Source organism: Paroedura picta, chromosome 6 (genome assembly GCF_049243985.1).
Source record: "Paroedura picta isolate Pp20150507F chromosome 6, Ppicta_v3.0, whole genome shotgun sequence".
Lineage (NCBI taxonomy): Eukaryota > Metazoa > Chordata > Lepidosauria > Squamata > Gekkonidae > Paroedura > Paroedura picta.
The window spans coordinates 60,391,915-60,417,314 of record NC_135374.1 but is presented as its reverse complement, the minus strand read 5'-3'; the positions used below and the strand labels follow the sequence as shown (position 1 = coordinate 60,417,314).

The 25,400-nt window shown below is 43.2% G+C and overlaps 1 protein-coding gene across 5 annotated transcripts in view; it reads right to left on the bottom strand.

Moving 5' to 3' along the window:
• DYRK1A (dual specificity tyrosine phosphorylation regulated kinase 1A) overlaps nt 1-25,400 on the bottom strand; it is a 190,237-nt gene that overhangs the window by 121,462 nt on the left and 43,375 nt on the right. For all 5 annotated transcript variants that reach the window (XM_077342680.1, XM_077342684.1, XM_077342681.1 and 2 more), the window contains exon 2: nt 23,353-23,422. In XM_077342680.1, the coding sequence (XP_077198795.1) occupies nt 23,353-23,362 (10 nt within the window). In that variant the 5' untranslated portion in view covers nt 23,363-23,422. The remainder of the gene's footprint in view (nt 1-23,352; nt 23,423-25,400) is intronic.

Below are 25,400 nucleotides of genomic sequence, written 5' to 3'. Positions count from 1 at the left end.
GGTGGAAAAATTATACAGAAGAACTATACAAGAGCGAGCTTAATATCCCTGATAACCACAAAAGGGTAGTTACTGACCTGGAGCCAGACATCCTGGAATGTGAAGTCAAATGGGCCTTAGGAAGTCTGAGCAACAATAAAGCTAGTGGTGGTGACAGCATTCCAGTTGAACTATTCAAAATCTTAAAAGACGATGCAGTAAAAGTGCTACACTCAATATGCCAGCAAATTTGGAAAACTCAACAATGGCCACAGGATTGGAAAAGGTCAGTTTACATTCCAATCCCAAAGAAGGGCAATGCCAAAGAATGTTCAAACTACTGCACCATTGCACTAATTTCTCATGCTAGCAAAGTTACGCTCAAAATTTTACCAGCTAGGCTCCAGCAATATGTGGACCGAAAACTTCCAGAAGTACAGGCAGGATTTCGAAGAGGCAGAGGAACTAGAGATCAAATTGCCAACATACGCTGGATCATGGAGAAAGCTAGGGAGTACCAGAAGAACGTCTACTTCTGCTTCATCGACTATGCTAAAGCCTTTGATTGTGTGGAGCACAGCAAATTGTGGCAAGTTCTTAAAGAGATGGGAATACCAGAGCATTTTATTTGTCTCTTGAGAAACTTATATGCAGGTCAAGAAGCAACAGTGAGAACTGAACATGGAATCACTGATTGGTTCAAAATTGAGAAAGGAGTTCGGCAAGGCTGTATACTGTCGCCTTGCCTATTTAACTTGTATGCGCAGCACATCATGAGAAAGGCGGGATTAGAGGAGTCACAAATTGGGATCAAGATTGCAGGGAGAAATATCAACAACCTCAGATATGCAGATGATACCACTCTAATGGCAGAAAGTGAAGAGGAACTAAAGAGCCTGTTGATGCGGATGAAGGAGGAGAGTGCAAAAGTTGGCTTGAAACTCAACATCAAGAAAACAAAGATCATGGCATTCAGCCCTCTCAATTCCTGGCAAATAGATAGGGAAGAAATGGAGATAGTGACAGATTTTATTTTCCTGGGTTCCAAGATCACTGCATGGGGACTGCAGCAGAGAAATTAAAAGACGTTAGCTCCTGGGGAGTAAACTATGGCAAATCTAGACAAATCCTAAAAAGCAGAGACATTACCCTGCCACAAAAGTGCGTTTAGTCAAGGCTATGGTATTCCCAGTTGCAATGTATGGCTGCGAAAGTTGGACCATAAGGAAGGCTGAGCATCAAAGAACTGAGGCTTTTGATCTCTGGTGCTGGAGAAGACTCTTGCAAGTCCCTTGGACTGCAAGGCAAACAAACCGGTCAGTCCTAGAGGAGATCAGCCCTGACTGCTCCTTAGAAGGCCAGATCCTGAAGATGAAACTCAAGTACTTTGGCCACCTCATGAGAAGGAAGGACTTCCTGGAGGAGAGCCTAATGCTGGGAGCGATCGAGGGCAAAAGAAGAAGGGGACGACAGAGAATGAGGTGGCTGGATTGAGTCCCTGAAGCAGTTAGGTGCAAACTTAAATTGACTCTGGGGAACGGTAGAGGAAAGGAAGGCCTGGAGGATCATTGTCCATGGGATCGCGATAGGTTGGACACGACTTCGCACCTAACAACAACAACAAAGACATAGCCTGTTTTTCCTGTTGGCCTTCCTCCCTCTCACCCAGGCTCTGAAGGGGCATAAGGGCGATTGTGGGTGTTTTAAGCCATCTCTTGCCCTCACGAACCCTGGTCTTCAAGGTCATCTTGTGGAAGGCTGGGCAAGATGGTAACATGTCCTTCACCCAGACACAGGAGACATGACACATAGCCATCGTTTTGTGCCATTATGGCACTTCTTGATGTTAGTCTTTATTTCTTTTAATGTTTTTTGTCCTCCATTTTGAGGAGGAATTATTAATACCTCAGACACTCTGAGGTGACTAGAGGACCTCTCATGTCGGTGGCAAGAGAACTGAGGGAAGGTTGCTAGCCCCTTCCAAGTCATGTGATTTTGGGGCAGGAAAAGTCACCTTGCTCCTCTGGAGAGCCAGTTTGGTGTAGTGGTTAGGAGTGCTGACTTCTAATCTGGCATGCCAGGTTCGATTCTGCGCTCCCCCACACGCAACCAACTGGGTGACCTTGGGCTCGCCACGGCACTGATAAAACTGTTCTGACCGAGCAGTGATATCAGCGCTCTCTCAGCCTCACCCACCCCACAGGGTGTCTGTTGTGGGGAGAGGAATGGGAAGGCGACTGTAAGCCGCTTTGAGCCTCCTTTGGGTAGGGAAAAGCGGCATATAAGAACCAACTCTTCTTCTTCTGGAAGGGGATGGGGCAGCACTCTTGGAGAGTGATAACTTCTTAAGTAAGTTAGCTAGCTGCTCTGAGACAGGCCTGCTACTTTGCCGTACCATATAGAACTGCACAGAAGCCACAAAGATGAACAAATAGCTCAGTTACACCCAAATACCATTTTCAGCACCCAAGGCCAAATTACAGATAACCAGCTTCCTCTGTCTTCCAGTGCCACTTGTCAACATAATTCTAACAATTAGTGTATACAGCAGATTAATGACAGCAAAAAATGAAACAACCTAAATAAGCAAAAGAATGTATCCTTCCCAGCCTAGAGCAATTAAGCCTCCCCCACTGAAACCATGGTGCGATGTTGCTGAGCTAGCAGATCCTGATAGACAGCTTGCACCAGAGGGAAGGCAACAGGGATTTGCACCAGGTGGCTGTCAGGTGTAGCTCCATCCGATGAAAAGAGCAGCAGTCCTAGGCTTGGGAAATCAGGTTGCATGCAACCGAGCAATCCTCTGCCTGCTGTGGCAGGCCAATCAGAGCATGTGGATTCCATTACCTGAAGGTGCTTGGTGGGATCCAGTGCATCCCCATCCATTATGGCACCCGGGACTGAGCCCTGGTCACCATGCCTCCAATACACTACTGACCTCTGTACCTTTCCTGTTTGCTCAAGAATTTATGAAAACCTCAAATCTACTAAATCCTCAAGCGAAGACCTGAAAATGAATTTCCTAATTAGTTTTTGTGTATAGCTATCTCTACAATGTGTTTCCTGCAATAGTCTTTCTCCCCTTGTTCCTTTATCTGGATCATTGCTGTCTGCTATATTCTCTTTAGAACATACCACAGTTCTAACTTGCAATACTTTACAATAATCTCATATCTGAAATGTCTACCATGGACAATTCTTATTCACTTGACCTAGTTATCAGCTATCGAGCTCTTACCTGGGTGAATTATAGCCTACCTTTTATTACTGTCAATTTTATGCTTACACTTCCACACTTTACTAAACTCTGCACACTCTTATACAACACAATGCCATTTGTACATAGCAAATACCTATAAAACTAGTAACAATTATCCTCTTTGTAGAAGGAAATTTTGCTTTCATTCTTTGGCTACTAAAATTTAGGATATCTGAAAATCTTACAGATTTATTTTCAGTAGTGCTAAAAACAGCTTACAACATTTCTTGGCCTAAGTCTGTTCCAAAGTAAGATACAAATACCAGTGACTTTAGTATGCATTTACTGAAGTTGAACCCCACTGAAGTTTGTGAGGCAGCTAATCTCTGTAAACTAAGATTCTTCCCATTACTATATATAGACAGCAGCTATCCATGACCAAAGCATCTTCTATTAAAATTTTAATATGTCATATACAATACAATGATACCTAATATAAAACAGGCTGTACATTACTGGAATCACTTGTATCTGATGAAGGAAGCTCTGACTCTTGAAAGCCTATACTTTGGAGGTCTTGTTGGTCTTTACACTGTTACTGGACTCAAAACTACTAAAGACATATACCACCTGCAGCCAAAAGAATATGATTACAATATAACAAAAGTAGTCTGATTTAGTTTATAAAACCACATTCATGGTTGCACCAGCAGGTTCTCAGAAACGAAGAACATTCAAGGTCGAAATAAGGAAACAGCTAACTCTGAATTTATCTATATTCTAAGTAGACCTCATCACAGTGTACTTGAAAAAGTAATCCGAGACTGATATCCATTCCCTTAGTTTCATTTCATCCTTTTAATCCTTCCATTTCATCCATATATATATATAAAAAATGGTATTTGTAATCTACCTTTCCAATGAAAGATTACATGTTTTTTTAAGTACAATATTGAATCTTTTATGCAAATAAGAACATAGCATAAATCAAGACAAAAAACTATTTAAAATCTTTCATAAGTAATAAGGTTTTACCAAGAAGTAGAAAGCAGACAAAAGAAGCAGCTTGGCCATTTTCTGTGGAGAGATTATTCAACAGAAAATCATTTTGCTAAGTTTTATATATTTTTAAATGCCCAATTGTAATGCTACTTTACAGTGTACGTTATAATACACTATCAATAATATTATTTATTTATTATTTATTTTTATACTGGTTTAGTGTGCCTTTTGTTGATTGCAACACTTTAGTCAACAATTTCAGAATAAACTATTATTATACTGTCTGAGTTTCAAAATAGAAATACTTTAAAAACTTTACATACAGCTGTTCATAATCTTCCAACTCCCAGCATTCCAGACACCTATCATTCCAATGTTCCAGACATCTTTAGCTATACTCAAAATGCCTCCATACAAAATGAAATATAAAATGCTCAACTACTCTTAGCCATATGTACAGATCTAAGAAGCAGTAAGAAGAGGAAGAAGAGTTGGTTTGTAAATCCCACTTTTCACTATCAAAAGGAGTCTCAAAGCGGCTTACAATTGCCTTACCTTCCTCTCACCACAGCAGGCACCCTGTGAGGTAGGTGGGAATGAGAGATGTCATGATAACAAGAGTTTAATCAAACTATGGTGTTAGTGCAATGTTTAAATTCAGGCTGTCTGTGGTTTGTGGGCAAGTGCTAAACAGTGCTAAACTTCTAAACCACTCTCTACCTAATTTTATAACTGTAATTAGACATTATTACTGGTGTTCAGGAAGGCTGAGCGTCAAAGAACTGAGGTTTTTGAACTCTGGCGCTGGAGAAGACTCTTGTGAGTCCTTTGGACTGCAAGGCGAACAAACCGGTCAGTCCTAGAGGAGATCAGCCCTGACTGCTCCTTAGAAGGCCAGATCCTGAAGATGAAACTCAAATACTTTGGCCACTTCATGAGAAGGAAGGACTCCCTGGAGAAGGGCCTAATGCTGGGAGCGATTGAGGGCAAAAGAAGAAGGGGACGACAGAGAATGAGGTGCCTGGATGGAGTCACTGAAGCAGTTGGTGCAAACTTAAATGGACTTCAAGGAATGGTAGAGGACAGGAAGGCCTGGAGGATCATTGCCCATGGGGTCGCGATAGGTCGGACACGACTTCGCACCTAAAAACAACAACAAGCTTCATTAATAGCACCAATTGAGAGAAGATGTTTTAAAATACCCCACTTTTCACTACCCAAAGGAGTCTCAAAATGGCTTATAAACACCTTTCTCTACCCCTCCACACGACACCCTGGGAGGTAGGTAAGACAGAGAGCACTCTATGAGAACTGCTCTACGAGAATACTCCTGAGAGAACTGCAACTGGCCCAAGGTCATCCAGCTGCCTGCATGTGTAAGAATGGTGAATCAAACGGAGTTCTTCAGATTGGAGGTAGCCATTCTTTAATCACTACATCAAGCTGGCTCTTTTCCCCTTCAGCATCCTGCACTCAGAGACAGTTCCACAGTGAAATAAAAACCTAATCATTCCAGCTGTTTTTAACAATCAACTTCTCGCTTACTGCCTTCTTCCTACATCTGCACTCTCTGTTAGGGAGGTGCAACCCAGTCTCTGTTTCTGTGCGAAGAGGGGAAGTTTTTAAAAATAATAGAATACCCTAATGGGAACCCAACGTTTATCACAAATATTATCCCATTGTTCTGTCCACTTTAGTCCCAAAATATCCACTATGTGAAACAGGCTAACTGCCATATAAATCTATGCTAGTAAAAAGTCACACGGTTGCCAAAAGTTGAAAGTGACATGAAGGCAACATACATACAGACATACATACAACATACATTTTTGCACACATGCCACCTGTATTTGCAAAATTGCTGTGAATCTGATCCACTGAGGACCTATATGAACAGGCTGAACCTGAAGGCCATTCAACATCAATATTACTGTTTTACCTGGATTGAATTTAAGTTTGTAAATCTGTACCCAGCTAAATTAATTTCCATGTGTTAAGTCCATTTATATTTCCGCATAGTTGGATCCAAGCAGAGTCTCATACAGAGTAAACACTCTTAAGACACCCTGGACATTTCATTCAACTGCCTCACCTCAGTGGAAAGAAAAGGACAATCAGAGTTGGATGTCATCACCACATCTCTTTTTCCAAAGAATTTTAACACAGCAGGTCTACATGAACAAGTGTACAAGATCAAACCACACAACAATGGGATGTAGAAATTCCATCATCATTTTCTACAATGAGATAAGAACAGATGCATCACAAAGTAGTGCTGTAAACCAATAATGGTAGTTCAGAATTATACCATCTATACATATTAATGATACCATGTCTCCATAATGGTTAGTATTGCCCAGGCTCTCTGATCCCTCATTTACAATAATGTAAGTGCCAGACTTGACTGGCACAGGGTCATTTATTAAACTTTGCAAGTGAATAAGGTGAACCCTTTTTCCTAGATCCATCATCCTAGCTTCAACAGAATTTAGTTCTCCACAATAGGTTGTCAGTATCAAAATTTGCTGATAAGATGTTACTGTTGTCCTGGATCTCCCTCCCAACAGAAGCTATTAACTAAACTAAGGCAATTTCATCACTACAGCTTGAAACCTAAATGGCTCAACTCCAGATCATAGAATCATAGAGTTGGAAGGGGCCATACAGGCCATTTAGTCCAACCCCCTGCTCAACGCAGGATCAGCCCTAAGCATCCTAAAGCATCCAAGAAAAATGTGTATCCAACCTTTGCTTTAAGACTGCCAGTGAGGGGGAGTTCACCACCTCCTTAGGCAGCCTATTCCACTGCTGAACTACTCTGCCTGTGAAAAATTTTTTCCTGATATCTAGCCTATATCGTTGTACTTGTAGTTTAAACCCATTACTGCGTGTCCTTTCCTCTTCAGCCAATGGGAACAGCATCCTGCCCTCCTCCAAGTGACAACCTTTCAAATACTTAAAGAGGGCTATCATGTCCCCTCTCAACCACCTTTTCTCCAGGCTGAACATTCCCAAGTCCCTCAACCTATCTTCATAGGGCTTGGTCCCTTGGCCAGAGATCATCCTCGTCGCTCTCCTCTGTACCCTTTCAATTTTATCGACGACCTTCTTGAAGTGAGGCCTCCAGAACTGCACACAGTACTCCAGGTGTGGTCTGACCAGTGCCGTATACAATGGGACTATGCCATCTTGTGATTTTGATGTGATGCCCCTGTTGATGCAGCGCCAAATGGCATTCGCCTTTTTTACCGCTGCATCACACTGCCTGCTCATGTTTAGTTTACAATCCACAGGTACCCCAAGGTCTCGTTCACACACAGTGTTACCTAGAAGTGTATCCCCCATCCAGTAGGCATGCTTTTCATTTTTTTGACCCAGATGCAGAACTGTACACTTATCTTTATTAAATTGCATCTTGTTCTCATTTGCCCATTTTTCCATTGTGTTCAGATCTCGTTGAACTCTGTCTCTATCTTCTGGAGTATTTGCCAGTCCTCCCAATTTGTTGTCATCTGCAAACTTGATGAGTAGTCCTTCCACCCCCTCATCTAGATCATTAATAAATAATTTTACTGTTGAGAAACCCCTGAAACAATCTTCAGGCTTCGAGAAACCCCATAGGTGGCACAATTCTGCATAATATAGTTGGGAAGCATAGCTGTGTACACACTACCTGGGTCCCCCTCCCCTTCCCACCCCCTCCATGTCCATCATTGGCCATTTTGGAAGGGGGCTGGATAAACATGACCATATGTGGTCATATCACTGGATAATTGTTTGACAAAATTTTAAAATATATTAAAAATTAAGTAACTCCCAACCATTCAGGAAACCCTTCCAGGGCCATCATGAAACACCAGGGTTTTACGAAACCCAGGTCAAGAAAGCCTGCTTCTAACCACTATATCATACGGACTCTCGGGTTTTTAAAAAACTATCCCACAGAAACTTGATGGTGATCAATTATTTATCTCTGTCTGCTTTGTTATTTCTTGGCAAGGTAACTGAGATAGAGCCATGGAAAAACAACTCCAGGCCATCTAAGAACTCATGTGGTTTGGACCCTTTTTAGAGGAGCTTTATGTCCAGCTATGAGATAGAGATGGTGCTGGTGACTTTAGTTGTTGATCTTTGAATATAGTCAGAAACCCTGGGTGCCTCTTTGTTGCTTCTATCAGGTTTGCCGGTTGTCTTTCAGAACATACTATCTGGGTGACAAATCTGGAGGCAGATGTAGATATCAGGAGATAGGCTTTGGATTGCTTAAACTTGTTCTTTATGGAGTGGATTCAAAGGATTGCTGTTGGAAACCAGTTTTCAATGTAGGATTTTTCCTGTGGGGTTTGACAGGTTGCAGTCTTATCCACCATGCTACTCATTATCTGTTACACCCTTAGGAAAAATCATTTGGAAGTTTGGCATTGGATGTCATCAGTATGCTAATAACACTCTCCACTATAACTGTCCAAATCTTTTGTGGATTCAGTTGAGGTCTGGAGGCAGTGCCTGACTGCTGTCGTTAACTGGCTGACAGCAAACCAACTGAAACTGAACCCTGACAAAACCGATGTAATGCTGATTGGAAAGTCTGAGGTCTTTGAATTTATGCTTTGAGTTTCCATTATAAGAACACTTTTGGTAGGATTCAGCTGTCCCTTGCTGACCCTGTCATGAGCATAAGGGTTATACTGGATCATGCATTATTGTTGGAGAAAAAAATTAATGCAATTGGAAAAAAATGTTTCCTTCCAACTTGGTTTAGTGCAGAATGCTATAGCTTGTTTATTATCAGGAACTAGACTAGATGATGCATGCATATTTACATCCTTTCTGAAGTAACTCCTTTGGCTATTCATTAGGTACTAGGTACAATTCATGGTACTGGTGATTATATGCCTTCATTTATTTTTTATTTATTTATTATTATTATATTTCTATACCGCCCTCCCCGGAGGCTCAGGGCACTTTACATTAAACATATAAACAATACATGGAACAGTCTTCATGAATACTCATACATAATAATAACAGTGGTTGTAACAGAAAACAGTATAGTGAACAGTATAATAATAATAATAATATAACAGCATAACAATGCAACCGTGCAAATGGCACAACAGGTCCAGAGCACTCTGGTGGAGTTCTGGGAGGAAGGGGGGGGAGAGCGGGGGCCCTTCATTCGTTGTTGGTTGTGCCTGGTTTCAACCAAATGCCTGGCGGAAGAGCTCCTTTTTGCAGGCCTTGCAGAATTGTTTAAGCTCCATCAGGGCCCTGATCTCTTATGGAAGCTCATTCCACCAGGTGGGTGCCAGGACATAGAATGCTCTGGCCCTGGTCGAGACCAGGCGGACTTCTTTAGGGCCAGGGACCATTAGCCGGTTGGTGGCGGAGGAGCACAGAGCTCTTTTGGGGGCATAGGCAGGGAGGCGGTCCCTCAGGTACACTGGGCCCTGACCGCGAATGGCCTTGAAGGTAATTACCAGAACCTTTAGTCTGATCTGGAATTCAACTGGCAGCCACTGCAGTTGGTAGAGAATGGGCCGGATGTGGGACCTCCACGGTGTTGCTGTGAGGATCCTGGCCGCTGCGTTTTGGACCAGCTGTAGTTTCCGGGTCAAGGCTAAGGGCAGGCCTACGTAAACCGAGTTACAGAAGTCCAGTCTAGAGGTGACTGTCGCATGGATCACTGTGGCTAGGTGTTCCGGGGCACTAGTAGTTTGGCTTGGCCAGGTAGGGCACTAATAGTTTGGCTTGGCGGAGATGGTAGAATGCCAGCTGTGCTACCTTTGTGATCTGGGCTTCCATTGTAAGGGAAGCATCCAGAATCACGCCTAGGTTCCTGGCGGAGTCAGCCGTAGAGAGCTGTACACCATCCAGGGCAGGCAGACGCGCTTCCTCGCATGGTCCCTTCCTACCCAGCCACAGGACCTCCGTCTTTGAAGGATTGAGCTTCAGATGACTCTGCTTCAGCCATCTCGTCACTGTTTCCAGGCAGCTGGCTAATGCTTCTGGGGGGGAGTCAGGGCGGCCATCCATCAGGAGGAAGAGCTGGGTGTTATCGGCATATTGATGACAACCCAGCCCAAACCTCCATACCAGTTGTGCAAGACGGCGCATAAAGATGTTGAATAGGATAGGAGAGAGGACCGCTCCTTGTGGGACTCCACAAGTAAGTTGTCGGCGGTCTGATGTTTTCTCTCCTATTGCAACCCTCTGTCCACAATCGAGGAAGGAGATCAGCCATTGGAGGGCTGTCTCTCGTATTCCAGCATCGATGAGGCGGCAAGCTAGAAGCTCGTGATTGACAGTGTCGAACGCTGGAGAGAGGTGTAGTAATATCAGCAGTGCCGACCCGCCTCGGTCCAACTGGCAACGGAGGTCGTCCGTCAGGGCGACTAGCGCTGTCTCTACCCCATGGCCAGGCCGGAAGCCTGACTGGGATGGGTCTAGGACCGAAGCTTCTTCCAGGTACTCTGTTAGTTGGTTTGCGACAGCCCTTTCTATCATCTTCCCCAGAAACGCTAAATGCAAGACAGGTCGATAATTGTTGGGCTCTCGCGGGTCTAAGGATGTTTTTTTCAGCAGTGGGCGTACCACAGCCTCTTTCAGTCCCTCCGGGAATTCTCCCGTTGTGAGAGATAGATTGATTATCTCCCGGAGGGGGCCCTTTATCCTTATGTCAGCTGTTCTTAAGAGCCAGGATGGGCAAGGGTCTAGTGGGCATGTGGTTGACCTTGCTGTTGCTAGTATCCTGTCCACTTCGGTCAGTCTGAAGTTACTCAAGGTTTTCTTCAAAGATGGCCAAGGGGCCTCTAGTTCACTGTCTGTATCTAAGGTTGGAGGGAGGTCATGGCGGAGTGTCGAGATTTTATCTGCAAAGTGACTCGCAAATGCCTCACAGCTGATATCCAATTTGCTAGTGTTTTGTTGCCCTTCAGACAGGACAGTGAGACACCGAACTACCTTAAACAATTGAGCCGGGCGTGAGTCTGCAGATGCGATGTTAGCCGAGTAAAAACTGCGTTTTACTGACTTCACCGCCATCTCATAGGCCTTCATCTGCATTCTATAAGACGTTCTCGAGGCTTCATCATGAGTCTTCCTCCAAACTCGCTCTAGCCGTCTCAGTTCCCGTTTCCTATTGCGAAGCTCCTCGGTGTACCAGGGGGCCCGCTTGAGACGGGGCTGGAGAGGGCGTCGGGGGGCTATCTCATCAATGGCAGTCAGCAGTCTGTCATGCCAGTCGCTGACCAAGCCATTGAGAGAAGTGCCAGGAGGCATTGGATCCCGCAGAGCGTTCAGGAATCCAATCGGATCCATAAGTCTCTGCGGGCGAGCTAAAATTTGCTCGGCGCCCAACTGAGGTGGGAGTGGTAGCCATAGCCGAGCCTTCAGGGCATAGTGGTCTGACCATGGCACGGCAGCTGCCGTGACCAGATCCACATTCAGACCTACGCCGAAAATAATGGGTGGGGCCAACAACAAACCGTGAGAGCCCTAGTGTCACCATAGTTGACACTAGGTCCTGCCCAATTCTAGAGGACAGCAGCTCAGCATGGACGTTAAAGTCCCCCAGGACTAATAGATTGGGAAACTGTCGCGTCCAGGCTGCCACCGCCTCTAGCAGGGCAGGCAGGGCATCTGGTGGTGCATTGGGCGTGCGGTACACTAACCAGATGGCCACACTCTCGGTTGATCCCCATCCGAGGCCGACACATTCAATGCCTGGTATTGACGGCGCAGGAAGGGCCCTGAAGGAGAAAGCCTCTCGGGCCCTGGACCCTTATATCTGCAGAACTGCCTCTCCTTTCACACCATGACAGCTTTGCTTAGCTGAACAGACCTTCTACAGGTGCCACCCTACAAATGGGCAAGATCAACAACTGTTGATTCATGTGCATTCTTTGCAGTACTCCCCACCCTGTGGTTTGGCCTGCCTGAGGAAGTCAAGAAGACACCTAGACTTTGGGCTTTTTGTAAGGCATATATTTTAAAAAAACAATTGTTTAGGGAGCCTTTTTTGTAAATTTTGTTGTATTTATAACAGAATGATTCAGAAAGATGTTTCAATAGGGAGAAAATGAGCGTGAGACTGTACTGTATTATCTGTTGCTGCATGTATTTATCATACTTTAGCATAGTTTCACTGCAATATATTTCTACTTATGTACTACCATTTATGCATTGTTTATCATGTCATGTTTAATACCACTTATTTCAGATTTCTCCAGTCTTAGTCCTATTACATTGCTTTTTAGATGTCCCCTCATTTGGTTAATTGTATTAATTGTACTGACTTACATTATATATGTATACTAAGAGCCTCTTGTGGCGCAGAGTGGTAAGGCAGCCATCTGAAAGCTTTGCCCATGAGGCTGGGAGTTCAATCCCAGCAGCCGGCTCAATGTTGACTCAGCCTTCCATCCTTCCGAGGTCGGTAAAATGAGTACCCAGCTTGCTGGGGGATAAACGGTAATGACTGGGGAAGGCACTGGCAAACCACCCCGTATTGAGTCTGCCATGAAAACGCTAGAGGGCATCACCCCAAGGGTCAGACATGACTCGGTGCTTGCACAGGGGGTACCTTTACCTTTACCTTACATTATATAATTCACCTTGAGTCTCAGCAAGAAAGGCAGATTAGTGTAATAATATTTTATTTCCCTCTTTTTCTTCTTCAGTAGCTTATGTGTTGACCAGATTTTTGAGTATGTATGGAGAGGGCAGTATCAAATAAATTAATAATAATAAGAATTTTACATATGGAAGAGTGATTGAAAGAGTCTTGTAACCTTTGTGTTTTTAAATTATGTATAGTAGTTTTCTGTACTGATATAATTACTATGTCAGAGTTGTCTGGAATAGTAGATATTGGCATCAGTTTAGCCATGATAATTAGAGACTTTGGGAGAAATTACAGGATCTTTCATTGAAAATCAGGCTGTTAAAAATGATTTACTATTTTATTGATAGTTTGCCTTTTCTCACTGAAAGTGAAAATGTGCAGGAAAACAACAAAATCAAATCAAATTGGAAAGTAATAATGCAATAGGATTACAAAAATCAGAAACAGTGCAAACATTCTAAAACAATGTCAAGTGATATAGAAAATGGAATTACAAAAGTAGAAAACAATACAGTAAAAGATCATCATGATAAAAAGATAATACAACAAATATGTAATCCAATCTATATGCAGAGACATGGACTATGTCCTGTTCTCCTGAGGTGGAGGACATCCTGGATGGTTTTCACACCAGTACTCAGGGAAGCATGAACAAACTTCTTTCTGTTTCCTGTTTCCTTGTGTGGGTCAATCCCCAAGGCAATTTTCTTCTTGCCTTGAGAGGGAATTCACCTATTCTAAGCTACTTTGATACCTTGACTTATATCCTTACTCCATACTTATTCTTATTAAATCCTTTTTTTTCTTTTAACTCTCTCCTTTACTCCTTTCTATTAACTCTGTTCTTTTGCCACACAAAAGATGGTGCTTCAGCCTAGTGGAGATGATGGTTTTGGAACCATAGAAGATTTTAGTGGTCCCAGACATGCTATCACAGGGCTTTGTCTGGCATCTGAACCCAAGCTGCTTACACTGTATTGTCTGGATATTGAATGCCAGAACATTCTTGGCTAGGTTGCTCAGATCAGGTAACCAAGGTTATGTCTTCCTCTAAGATTCTACATAACTATCATTTGTGTTATTACATGAAAACCTCACATGTACTGGTATAGTAGGAAAAGTCTTGACCCATATATAAGAAATGGTTTTACATCTTGGAGGAGTGGAGATAAGTACAATTTCCTTAACTAACAGTGCAATCCTGTATGACTCCATGCACTGTAAATGGAGGGATTACTCATGCCAGAATGAGTAGAGTAAGATAGACGGAACTTTCAGAGAAAATATTCAGTATTCCTTTCTCCCCTTCCTGTGCTACATTCAGCATGCATGCTCAAAACTCAGAAATCTTTCTCCTGTATGGACTTGGGAGAACCCTGACAATTTCTCGAATCATAGCAGTCAGGTGAGGAGCCAGTTCAAAATAGTCTGCAACATTTTGTAACATGTTAGAAGATGAGATACTTACATAAATAACTTATTTTGATGCTTCATAGATTATGCATTATGAAATACAGTACACTATAATTCTGCAAGGATGGTTAATACTAGTATCTCACATCCCATGTTAAGTTGTTTGTGTTTTAAAAATGCATATTTAATTGAGGGGAAGAGAAGGATAGAAGAATTTATGTATGCATGCATGCAGATGATCCTCCTGATTGACAGTTCTTAGTTCATTCGTTCATGCAAAACAGATTTACAGGATATGTTTACATGTAGTTCAGTTTTTATCTCGAATAGTGGCTTTTTTCATTGAGGAATCATATAGACAGATAATTTCTGTTCTCAATTATAAAACCATGTAGAAATATTAATCTAAGAATGGTGATCATCACACTGGTAGAAATCACATTTTAGGCCACCTTCTCAGTAGCATTCACAGAAATAGTGGCTTCTGAATGGGATCTTATTGTCAGTCAGTTTCAGTATTTCGCTGCCCTGGCTCCCACACAGAAGCGCAAATCTAGGGTGGAAGAGGTGCACCGGGTCAAATGCTCCCCCGTCTCGGAGCAGGAAGAGGTAGGGCAACTTGTCCCAGCAAAAAACTCTAGACTGCAGCACAATATGAAGCCTCCAATGTGGAAATGGTTTCAGTGAGGATAACATGGAGGGTAATAAAACTTGATTCTATAACTCAAAGAAACATATTACTTTTGTCATGCATACAACACTCATGGGGCAATACTAGGCAAGCTTATTTGGAAGCCAGTTGTTCTGAACTTTGTAGTTTATACCAGTGGTATTCAACCACCGGGCGGCAGCCCGGTGCTGGGCCGCGAAGGCCTCGGCACCGGGCCGAGGTTCCCTCTCCCCGCCCCCGCCGTGAGAAACTTCCCAGGCCGCAAGCTTCTTTCTGGGGGAGGGGGGGAGAAGGAAGCGTGGCCGCCGGCGCAAGCGCGCATGCTCGGACCTGCTGCACATGCGCGGCGCACAGATCAAGGCCCCCCCCCACCGGTCCACGACCTGAAAAAGGTTGCGGACCACTGGTTTATACGATCTGAAGAGAAACCAGAGTATTCCTAGTTTATGTGTGTATGTTCAGATGTGAAATTTCATTAAGTTGCAAATGGTTAGCAACTTTGGCCACGGAGCTTATAAACTTTGAGGAAAAGAAAGCTGTTACTTGACTTTCAGTTATCAAGACCACGTTAAGGATTGTGTTTTATAGTCAGAGTGAATAAATACATAGGGAAACTTTTGAATGAAGCATTATCTGAAAGACGAAAACACTGCAGGAGCTCTAAGAAAGACCCAGAAAGTCGAAAACACTGTAGGAGCTCTAAGAAGCCTATTTGGATGAACAGAGAACTTCAAGAGGAACTAAGAAAGAAAAGGGAAATGTTCAGGAAATGGAGGGAAGGACAGAGCTCTAAAAAAGAGTACCTACAGGTTACTAGGCACTGTAGATCAATCATCAGAAAGGCCAAAGCTGAGAGTGAGCTAAGATTGGCCAGGGAAGCCCATTGTAACAAGAAAAGATTTTTCAGTTATGTGAGGAGCAAACGTAAAGTAAAGGAGGCAATAGGCCCACTGTTGGGTGCAGATGGACAAACTCTAACAGAACATGCAGAGAAAGCAGAAAGGCTTAGTGCCTATTTTACATCTGTTTTTTTCCCACAGGTCAAAGATTTAGGCACATCTAGAGATGGCAGTAGCCAAAGGATAGTGTCTGGGTGGCAGGTTAACATGGATAGAGAGGTTGTCGAGAGGCATTTAGCTGCACTGGATGAGTTCAAATCCCCTGGGCCAGATGAAATGCACCCAAGAGTGCTCAAAGAACTTTCCAGAGAACTTGCACAGCCCTTGTCCATCATCTTCGGGACCTCTTTAAGGAGTGGAGATGTCCTAGAGGACTGGAAGAGAGCAAATGTTATTCCGATCTTCAAAAAAGGGAGGAAGGATGACCCGGGAAACTACAGACCAGTGAGTCTGACCTCTTTTGTGGGGAAGATAATGGACAGATATTAAAGGGAGCGATCTGCAAACATCTGGAGGACAATTTGGTGATCCAAAGAAGTCAGCATGGATTTGTCTCCAACAGGTCCTGTCATACCAACCTGGTTTCCTTTTTTGACCAAGTAACAGGTTTGCTGGATCGGGGAAATTCGGTTGATGTCATTTACTTGGATTTTAGTAAAGCTTTTGACAAGGTTCCCCATGATGTTCTGATGGATAAGTTGAAGGACTGCAATCTGGATTTTCAGATAATTAAATGGATAGAGAATTGGTTAGAGAACCGCACTCAAAGAGTTCTTGTCAATGGTGTTTCATCAGACTGGAGAGAGGTGAGTAGCGGGGTACCTCAGGGCTCGGTGCTCGGCCTGGTACTTTTTAACATATTTATTAATGATCTAGATGAGGGGGTGGAGGGACTACTCATCAAGTTTGCAGATGACAACAAATTGGGAGGACTGGCAAATACTCTGGAAGATAGAGACAGAGTTCAACGAGATCTGAACACAATTGAAAAATGGTCAAATGAGAACAAGATGCAATTTAATAAAGATAAGTGTAAAGTTCTGCATCTGGGTCAGAAAAATGAAACGCATATAAGAACCCACTCTTCTTCTTCTGGATACACACTTTTCTTGAATGCTTTAGGATGCTTTGGGCTGATCCTGCGTTGAGCAGGGGGTTGGACTAGATGGCCTGTATGGCCCCTTCCAACGCTATGATTCTATGATTCTATGATTCTATGAACATTTTAACAAACTTCACCCCCCCACACCCAAATTTGGGGTCACATTCTTCCTTAATTTGGAGTAGACAGTGGTCAGACCAAATAGTGTTCAGGTCAAATATCCAACACCAAAACAAGACCTACCCTCAAAGGTTCAATGCAAAAGATTAAATCCAGGTTATGACCTCTTTTATATGTTGGACCCATCACAATTTGAGATAAGCCTTGAGCAGCCAAAGAAGACATATAATCCAGTAAGATATCCTTGGCATGAATATCAAAGTCCCACAGAACAATTAATCTAGGTAAATCCATCAATAGGCTTGAGTGCTCCTTCACCAACTCAGACAAGTTAGCTATAGGCAAACTAGGCAGCTTGCAAACAAGCAGGCTTAATTTATTTTTAGACCTCAATAAAATTAACATAAAATCAATGCCAATTATATTTTTCCTCAGGAGTCTTTGAAAAGAGAAGGATTCACACAGGATGACTGCCAGAACTCCTCTTTGCCTTCTTATGCAAAGTCATGAAAGACCAAATAACCATGCATTTCATCCAGGTTTCAGTTACACATCAGAAGACAACTAGGACAGTTTAAAAAATCAGGTACCATATTATGGAATGGAGTAAGGGAAATCCTAGATTTAAAAATATTGGAAGATGAGTGTAAACTATATATAAGCTAAATTCTTTGGTATAGCCAATCTCAACCTCACCGTTACCCTTTTTCCACTGTTGTGCAATTAAAAGACCAGAATTAATTTAACATTTCATGTTAAAATTCATGATAAGCCTAGATTTGCACAATACTACTTAGCTACAAAAACAAGATATAGGATATTTAGAGCTCAAAATAATGAATGAAACACTTGTCTCTGATTCATAGTTTTAGAAGATAACTGTGCTGGCCTATAAAAAAGTTCAATATGAGAATAGTGGCAACAAGATTTTCAAGGTTTGATCTTTTAACAGTCAAAGTATCCTCATCAGAGAATCTCTAAGGTGCTATTGGACTACCTGTTCTCTGATTCACATTTTATTTGGGATACATTCAAGATGTTTTCAAATAATAAAACAGTGACACCCCCAGTTAGTGTAGGGGAATTTTGCTTACTTTCCCCCTCCTACTTCAACCTGTGCATATAATGACCAGAGATGCTTCTGGAGTCTTCTGAGTCCCAGTGGCAATGATATGTGGTCAGGGGAAGAGGGGAGGGAGGCTTACAACAGAAAAGTGCAATTAAGTTAATTTTGTCTGCTGTTCTCACTGGATACAATCCTGTATCTATAACGAAAAATTATCTATAATGAATAAATATTGTGAAAGTTAAGATAATCAACAAAGTTAAAATGTTTTTAATACCTTCATCAGTCCTTTCTAAAAGATCTGGAAACTTTATAATGCAGTGCCATTAACATAATTATAACATTCAGCTATACTTCTTTGAACAAACTACTAGAAGCAGAAACATGTTCTTGGACAGTGTTTGGATGCCATCATCAAGTGGCTGGAAAAAAACAAGCCAAAACTGAATCAAAACCAAGCAGGGGTGATGCCAGTTGGGAAGGCTGATGCTCTGTAGAGGATGGTATTTCCCACCCTAGATGGAGTAAGGTTTGTTTAAACAGACTCTGTAAAAGGTCTATGAGTTGTTAGATCCAGCCTATTGCTTTAAAATCTGGTCAAGACTGTTGCAAACCTTTTTAGCCACTGAATCACACTGCTGACTCATGTTCAATGTAATGTCTACTAAGACTCCTAGATCTTTTTCGCACATACTACTGCCAAAACAAGTCTCCCCCATCCTATATTGGTGTATATGGTTTTACCTACCTAAATGCAGAATTTTACACTTGTCTCTATTGAATTTCATTTTATTCAGTTTAGACCAGTTCTCAAGCCTATCAAGATCATCCTGTATTCTGATTGTCTTTTGTTGTGTTTTCTACCCCTCCCATTTAATAAGTATCCCCTTTAATCCCTCATCAAAATCATTTATAAAATATGTTGAACAACACAGGGCCCAGGACATATCCCTGGGGCACTCCATTTGTTACTCTTCTCCAAGAGGATGCTGAACCATTAGCAAGTACCCTTTGGGTACGATCAGTCAGTCAGTTATCAATCCACCTGACAGAATGAGGCTCCATACCGCATTTTACCAGCTTGTCAACAAGAATATCATGTGGAACCTTATCAAAAGCTTTACTGAAATTCAGATAAACTATGTCCACAGCATTCCCCTGATCCAGCAAGGTAGTCACTTTCTTTAAAAAAGAGATAAGGCTGGCCTGACACGACTTGCTCTTGGGAAACCCGTGCTGAGCCTTAGAAATCACAGCTCTCTGTTCCAGCTGCTCAAGAACCGGCTGTTTGATATTTTCCAAAATTTTGCCAGCTACAAATGTCAACTTGACGGGTTGATCCTGGATCCTCCTTTTTCCCTTTCTTGAAGATGGGGACAACATTTGCCGCCTCCAATCATCTGGCACCTCACCTGTTCTCCAAGAAGTGTCAAAAATAATGGACAGAGGTTCAAAGATGAAATCTGCAAGTCCTTTTAAGTACCCTTGGATGCAATTCATCTGGCCCAGAAGACTTTGTTTCATTTTAAGAAACTAAGTGTTTATGGACTGCCCCAACAGTAATCCTAGCCAACCATTCCCATCCCCCCTGTTGTGTTATGTTTTTGCCACATTGAGCACTATTTTCCTTACAAGAGAAGACTGAGGAGAAATAGGAATTAAGCAGTTCAGCCTTCTCTACATCATCTGTTATCACTTTCTTGTCCTCGCAGTAGGCCTACGGTGTCCCTACTCTTTTTCTTACTTGAAATATAACTAAAGAACCCTTTTTGTTATGTTTAGCACTACTTGCTAGCCTACGCTCATATTGAGCTTTAGCTTTTCTAACACTCTCTCTACAATTATTGGTTATTTGTTTATACTCATCCTTGGTAATAAGGCCTGCCTTCCATTTCCTAAATGATTCTTTTTTATTCCTCAAATCATGTGACAACTGCTTATGGAGTCACCTTGGCTTCCTTAGGCTCCTTCCATCTTTTCTTCTCAAAGGAACTGTTTGTGATTGAGCCTTCAGTATTTCACTTTTAAGAAACTCCCAGCCCTTTTGGACTCCCATCTATTTATGTCCTTCTGACCATGGGACTCTACCCAACATACCTTTAAGTCTGTTACTATCTGCTTTCCTGAAGTCCAGTCTATTATGTATGACTACATAAAAGTTTTCTCTTTCCCACAATTGAAAATTCCAAAATCACATGGTCACTACTACCAAGTGTGCCCACTATATCCACCAGTTCTTCCCTATTGATGAGAATCAGGTCTAAAATAGCAGGTCCCCTGGTTCCCCTCTCTACTTTCTTGGAAATGAAGCTGTCAGCAAAACAAGTTAAGAAATTAACACAGTTTGTATTTTTAGCAAAGTTGGTCTTGCAACAGATATCTGGGTAATTGAAGTCACCCATGACCACTGTTTCCCCCATCATTGAGAATTGTGTAATTTGGTTTATGAGTATCTTATCCAAGTCCTCTGACTAGCTTGGTGGTCTATAGCAGACCCCACGATAATACCATTCTCCGTTCCTATTTCTTTTATATTTACCCAAATACACTCAGCTGAACTTTCATGCTCAGGTACCTATATTTCTTCACAAGTATAAAGATTCTTAACATATATTGCTACACCTTCCCCTTTTTTTACTTGTCTGTCCCTTTTGAATAGATTGTATCCCTCAATTCTAGTATTCCAAGTGTGAGTATTATCCCACCAAGTTTCTGTGATTCCCATTAGGTCGTAGACCCCTTCCTCTATTAGGACTACCAGTTCCGCCTGCTTGTTTCCCATACTCTGTGCATTAGTGTAGAAACATCATAATCCATCCTTTGTGGCCGCTGTAGTTTTGGCTTTTGAACTTCCTTGCAAGTCAGTAGTTCCCGGCTTATGTGCTGTTCCATGTCGCTTCCATCTTCGGTTCTCGCCATCACACCAGGTTCTGAATTTATGTCTTGCTCCCCCTTTGGAGCCCCTTATATTGACATTGGAGACCATGATCCAGAAATCCAAACCTTTCCCGACAGCACCCGTGACGTAGCCAGTCATTTATGTGCATGTCAACCTAGAAACTTCAACTGTTATTAGCGAATACAACACATCATCTATTGACTGGAGCATGTAAATATGGTAACACTGCAGCTATTTAAGAAGAAAATTCATTTGCATGCTTCCAAGTTTAATTCAGTGAGCTGGATTCTCACCATTAAAGTCATCCTTGACCTGGAACTATATGACCATTTTGACCTTCCAGCAACTTCACTCAATAAGCTTTCCCATCCAACGCTATTAAAACATCCATAGCCCAATAGCAGACATTTCAGTAGCAGCACTGAAACCTTCAGTCCAGAGGCGAGGAAAACATCTTTAATCCGCTCCTGCGAAGCAGATTAAATAAAGCAGTAAGGGCTAGTGGGGAGGAGTTAGGGCGGGCTCTGTCCGGGATAAAAACTCGGGAGGAGCGAATCAGGAGCCGTGAAGCGGCTCCTGATTCGCTCCTCCGAGTGGCAATCCAGAGCCAAGTGTCCAATTGGCCCGTCTCCCGAACGCCGCACCACACACTCCAGTCCTCCCGAGCCAGGGAGGAGGCTCGCCCCACGCTGCTGGGCTCCAGGAAAGCAACTTTCCTGCCGCCCAGCGACTGCCCTCGAACGCGACGGCCGTCCCCGCAACCCCACCCCCCTCTCCGCACAACACCAGCCGCTTACCTCGCCCAAGGAACCCGACCCGCCATCCCCGCCTGCCCCGGCACACGCCCTTACCGCACCCACCACGAGCGTCCATCTGCGCCCGCCCGCCCCCTTCCCACCCACACCCCAACAACTTACCCATCGCCGCTTCCCCGATCCCTGCCTGTCCCCGGCCTTCGCCACCACTGATGCACCCAGGCCCCGGCCACTGCCTGCCTGCAGCCGTGGGCCCGAAGACAGCCCCGCCCAGGTGCTCCGCCGCTGCTTCCCCGCCGCCTACGTGCCGCGGCTGGAACACCGCGGAAAACGCCGCTGCTGCCCCGCCCGTGCCGTGGCTTAAACGCCGCTACTGCGACGACGCCGGCTGCGGCTGTAACGCCGCCAAAACCGGCGCTGCTGCTGGCCCGTCCGCGACACGGCTGGAACGCTGCCGCCACCGCCGCTGCTGGGCCGCCACCCACGCGACGTGCCATGTGGTAGCCCACCTCAGGCCTGACCGGAACCAGCATCCCCCCAGCTCCCGCCCGCTGAGGACCCGATGGCGCCGAACACAGGTAAGCCGCTTCCCCCAAATCCAGCCCCGGTCCCGCTTCAGCCTCTCGGGGGAGGAGGAGAAAAACTTCTGCGGCCCCACGGACCCCATCCACGGCTACGCAGTAGCCTTTGGGAGTCGGGGGGGGAGTCCGCGGCCATCTAGCGCCCATTTTGTTTTCGATTAAAATGGGCTTTAGATCTAGTCAACCAAATAATGCTTTACAAAGCATGGCAAAGAAGTATTCAGGAAGGTCTCTGGCAGAGGCTAATCTTCATTCAAGTATTGGCAATGATAGGCAAATTGGTGTGGTAATTGTATTAGTTTTTACTTGTCTTGGGCTGCTTCTGTTTTGTTGCATGCTGTTTTCTTAAAATCATTCTACATGGGGGAGATAGCATGCAATAAATCTGTTCTACTTAATCTGGTAAGGCCTTAGAGGAGGATCGTGTCTCATGGTTTACGTGCCACTGAACGCTTAACACCCACTCAGGGTAGCTATCCCGCCCCTGAGTGATTCCTCCTCCAACCAGCTAGCCTGTCGGTCTAGCAGCCAGCCAATCGCCTTCCATCCCCCACCCCTGATCACCCCCTCCTCCTTCCACTTCCCCCTGAGGCTCGGAGGCTGCAGATCCCTGTTGCATGAGACCTGCCCCTGCTGGTGAGTTCCCTTCCCAGTGGCCTCTAGCTTGTAACTGTCTTTACAGCTATATTATATTGCATATATTGGAGTAAAAGTTTCATTGGGAGGAGTTAGAAGCTGACAGAATGCTGAAACATTTCAAGTAATCTTGCCCCATCATTTCCAATGAACCAAAGCTACCATATTAACATAATTCTATCAATTTCATCATATTATGATAATACAAATATAAAAACATAATTATAATAATCAGATAAAGTTTAGCAAAACAAAACACATTAATAAGACAGCAACCTCCCCTGAAATATATACAAGAGATTACCAAATATATCAATTTTCAAGTCAGACTTCTAAAAAGCAATTATACAACCAATAAGAATTAAAAATAATGTTTTCTATGAATAATCTACAATCTACTATTACCTGTATGCATTGTCTTCCTTCAAATCTCATATCATCCTTTGGGGTGGGGCAGGGAGGCCACCAGTAAACACTGTGAACACACAGAAATATTAGAGTTAGACAATATCAGTAACCATGCTTATAACAAGATCCTTCAAAATGCCCACTACGAACTGGGTATGTATCATAGACATTCACTACTAGCATAGGCTTAGTACAACAGCAACTTATTTATTTATATTTATATACTGCCGCTCTCAAATGTCTTGCGGCGGTTTACAAAAATCCATGAGTATAATAAAATCCCATTAAAAACCATTAAAACCAGTACGCAACCAGAACAAGGAAAGATTTAAACATTATGGTCACTACATAAATACCACTGAAAACGTGTGTGTGTCTAAATAACTTCCAGGAACAACCTACTCTCCTTAATGATTACAGCCTATTCTATACATTCAGGAAGGTGCATATTATAAATTGCCATTCCTGCTTATTACTAGGGTGAACTAACATTCTTTGATCATGAGAATAGACCTTCTATTTAACCAATTTCTAGTTTATCTCTTTCACATGTAAAGCTCATTTTGATCATTTGTCAGCTAGCAAAATTATAAATTATTTGCATAAAGCAAAAATATAAAATATAATAAATCAAAAGCATTTTTATTATTTATTTTGAGCAAAAAACTACGTAATACTCATACCTCCTGACACAGGTTTTCTAATACAGACATTGTAATCATAGAGGATATCTTTTATTCCATGTAAGTATAGCACTTATAGGAACACCACAGGGGTAATTTGGGCTGCAGCAAGAGTACTCCACTCCTTCAGCAGATATCTATCTGCCTACAGAAATGTTTGGTTGGATCAAACCATTCCTTTTCATGTAACTGATATACAAGAAAAACTTAAATTGACTTCTATAACTAGCTGAATTATCAAACTTTTGTAAGCATTTCCAAACGAAAGCTATCACTAAGAAAATGGCTTACTTATTTCCTATACCTACTAGAAACTAAATTTGATTAACCATGCTATGTATTTAAACTAGCAATAAAACCCGTTGTGCAAAAAATACAAGGGGTTCTAGAAAACAGTTGTTGGTAAAGGCTGCCCAGAGCCCAATACCCAAGTGGGACACACTCACACAACTACACTGCCACCTCAGTCTGCAGACCGCCCTTCATCTCTGCCACTGCTGCTCACCTCCATGCTATAAATTTCAGCTCCTCAAACAAAAATAGCAGCTTTGGAGGGTAGACTCTGAAGCACTGTACCCTTTTGAGGTCCCACCTCCAAAATGAAGGCATATTTCCAGCCCAGGGGCAGCCAACCACCAGGTAGGGCTGGGAGATCTCCTGGAAATTACAGCTCATACCCAGACTACAATAATCAGCTTTGGAGGGGGAACTCTGTGGCACCCTACTGACGTTTAATGACGCCAACCAACAGGAATAAGATTTTATTATAATTCTTACAGTAAAATCAGTTCAAATTTGTATTCATTTACTATTTAGACTTGGTTGTCTACTTTGGAGGGGGACTTTGTGGCACTGTACCCCACTGAGGTTTAGGGATGCCAGACTCCAAGAGAGATCTGAGGATCCCACAGTATCACAGTTCATCTCCAGGCAACAGATATCAGCTCCCCTGGACAAAATGGTTGCTTTGGAGGGTGGACCTTGGGGCATTGTACTCTTTTGAAGATCCACTCCCAAATCTCGTGCTTGGTGGGAGTCTTTAAATGCACCCCGGTCCCTCCCTCTGAAACCGCTGGCGAAAGCTTTCCTTGTTTGGGTTGGGCAAAAAAAATATAACAGGTTCTAGAAAACTGTTTATAAGGGCTGAACATAGCCCATTTCCCAGGCAGGAAACACCGGCACCACTCCATCCCTGCCTCATTCTGCCCTACAACTCTGCCGTCACTATTTATCTCCAGACTATAAAGATCAGCTTCCCAGGAGAAAATGAGTGGGTTTCTATGGTTGTCTTGGCACTTCATAGTCTTCTCACAGCTTGGGGTGAAGTTTGGGATTTTCCCTTTGCTAATTTTGGACAATGAG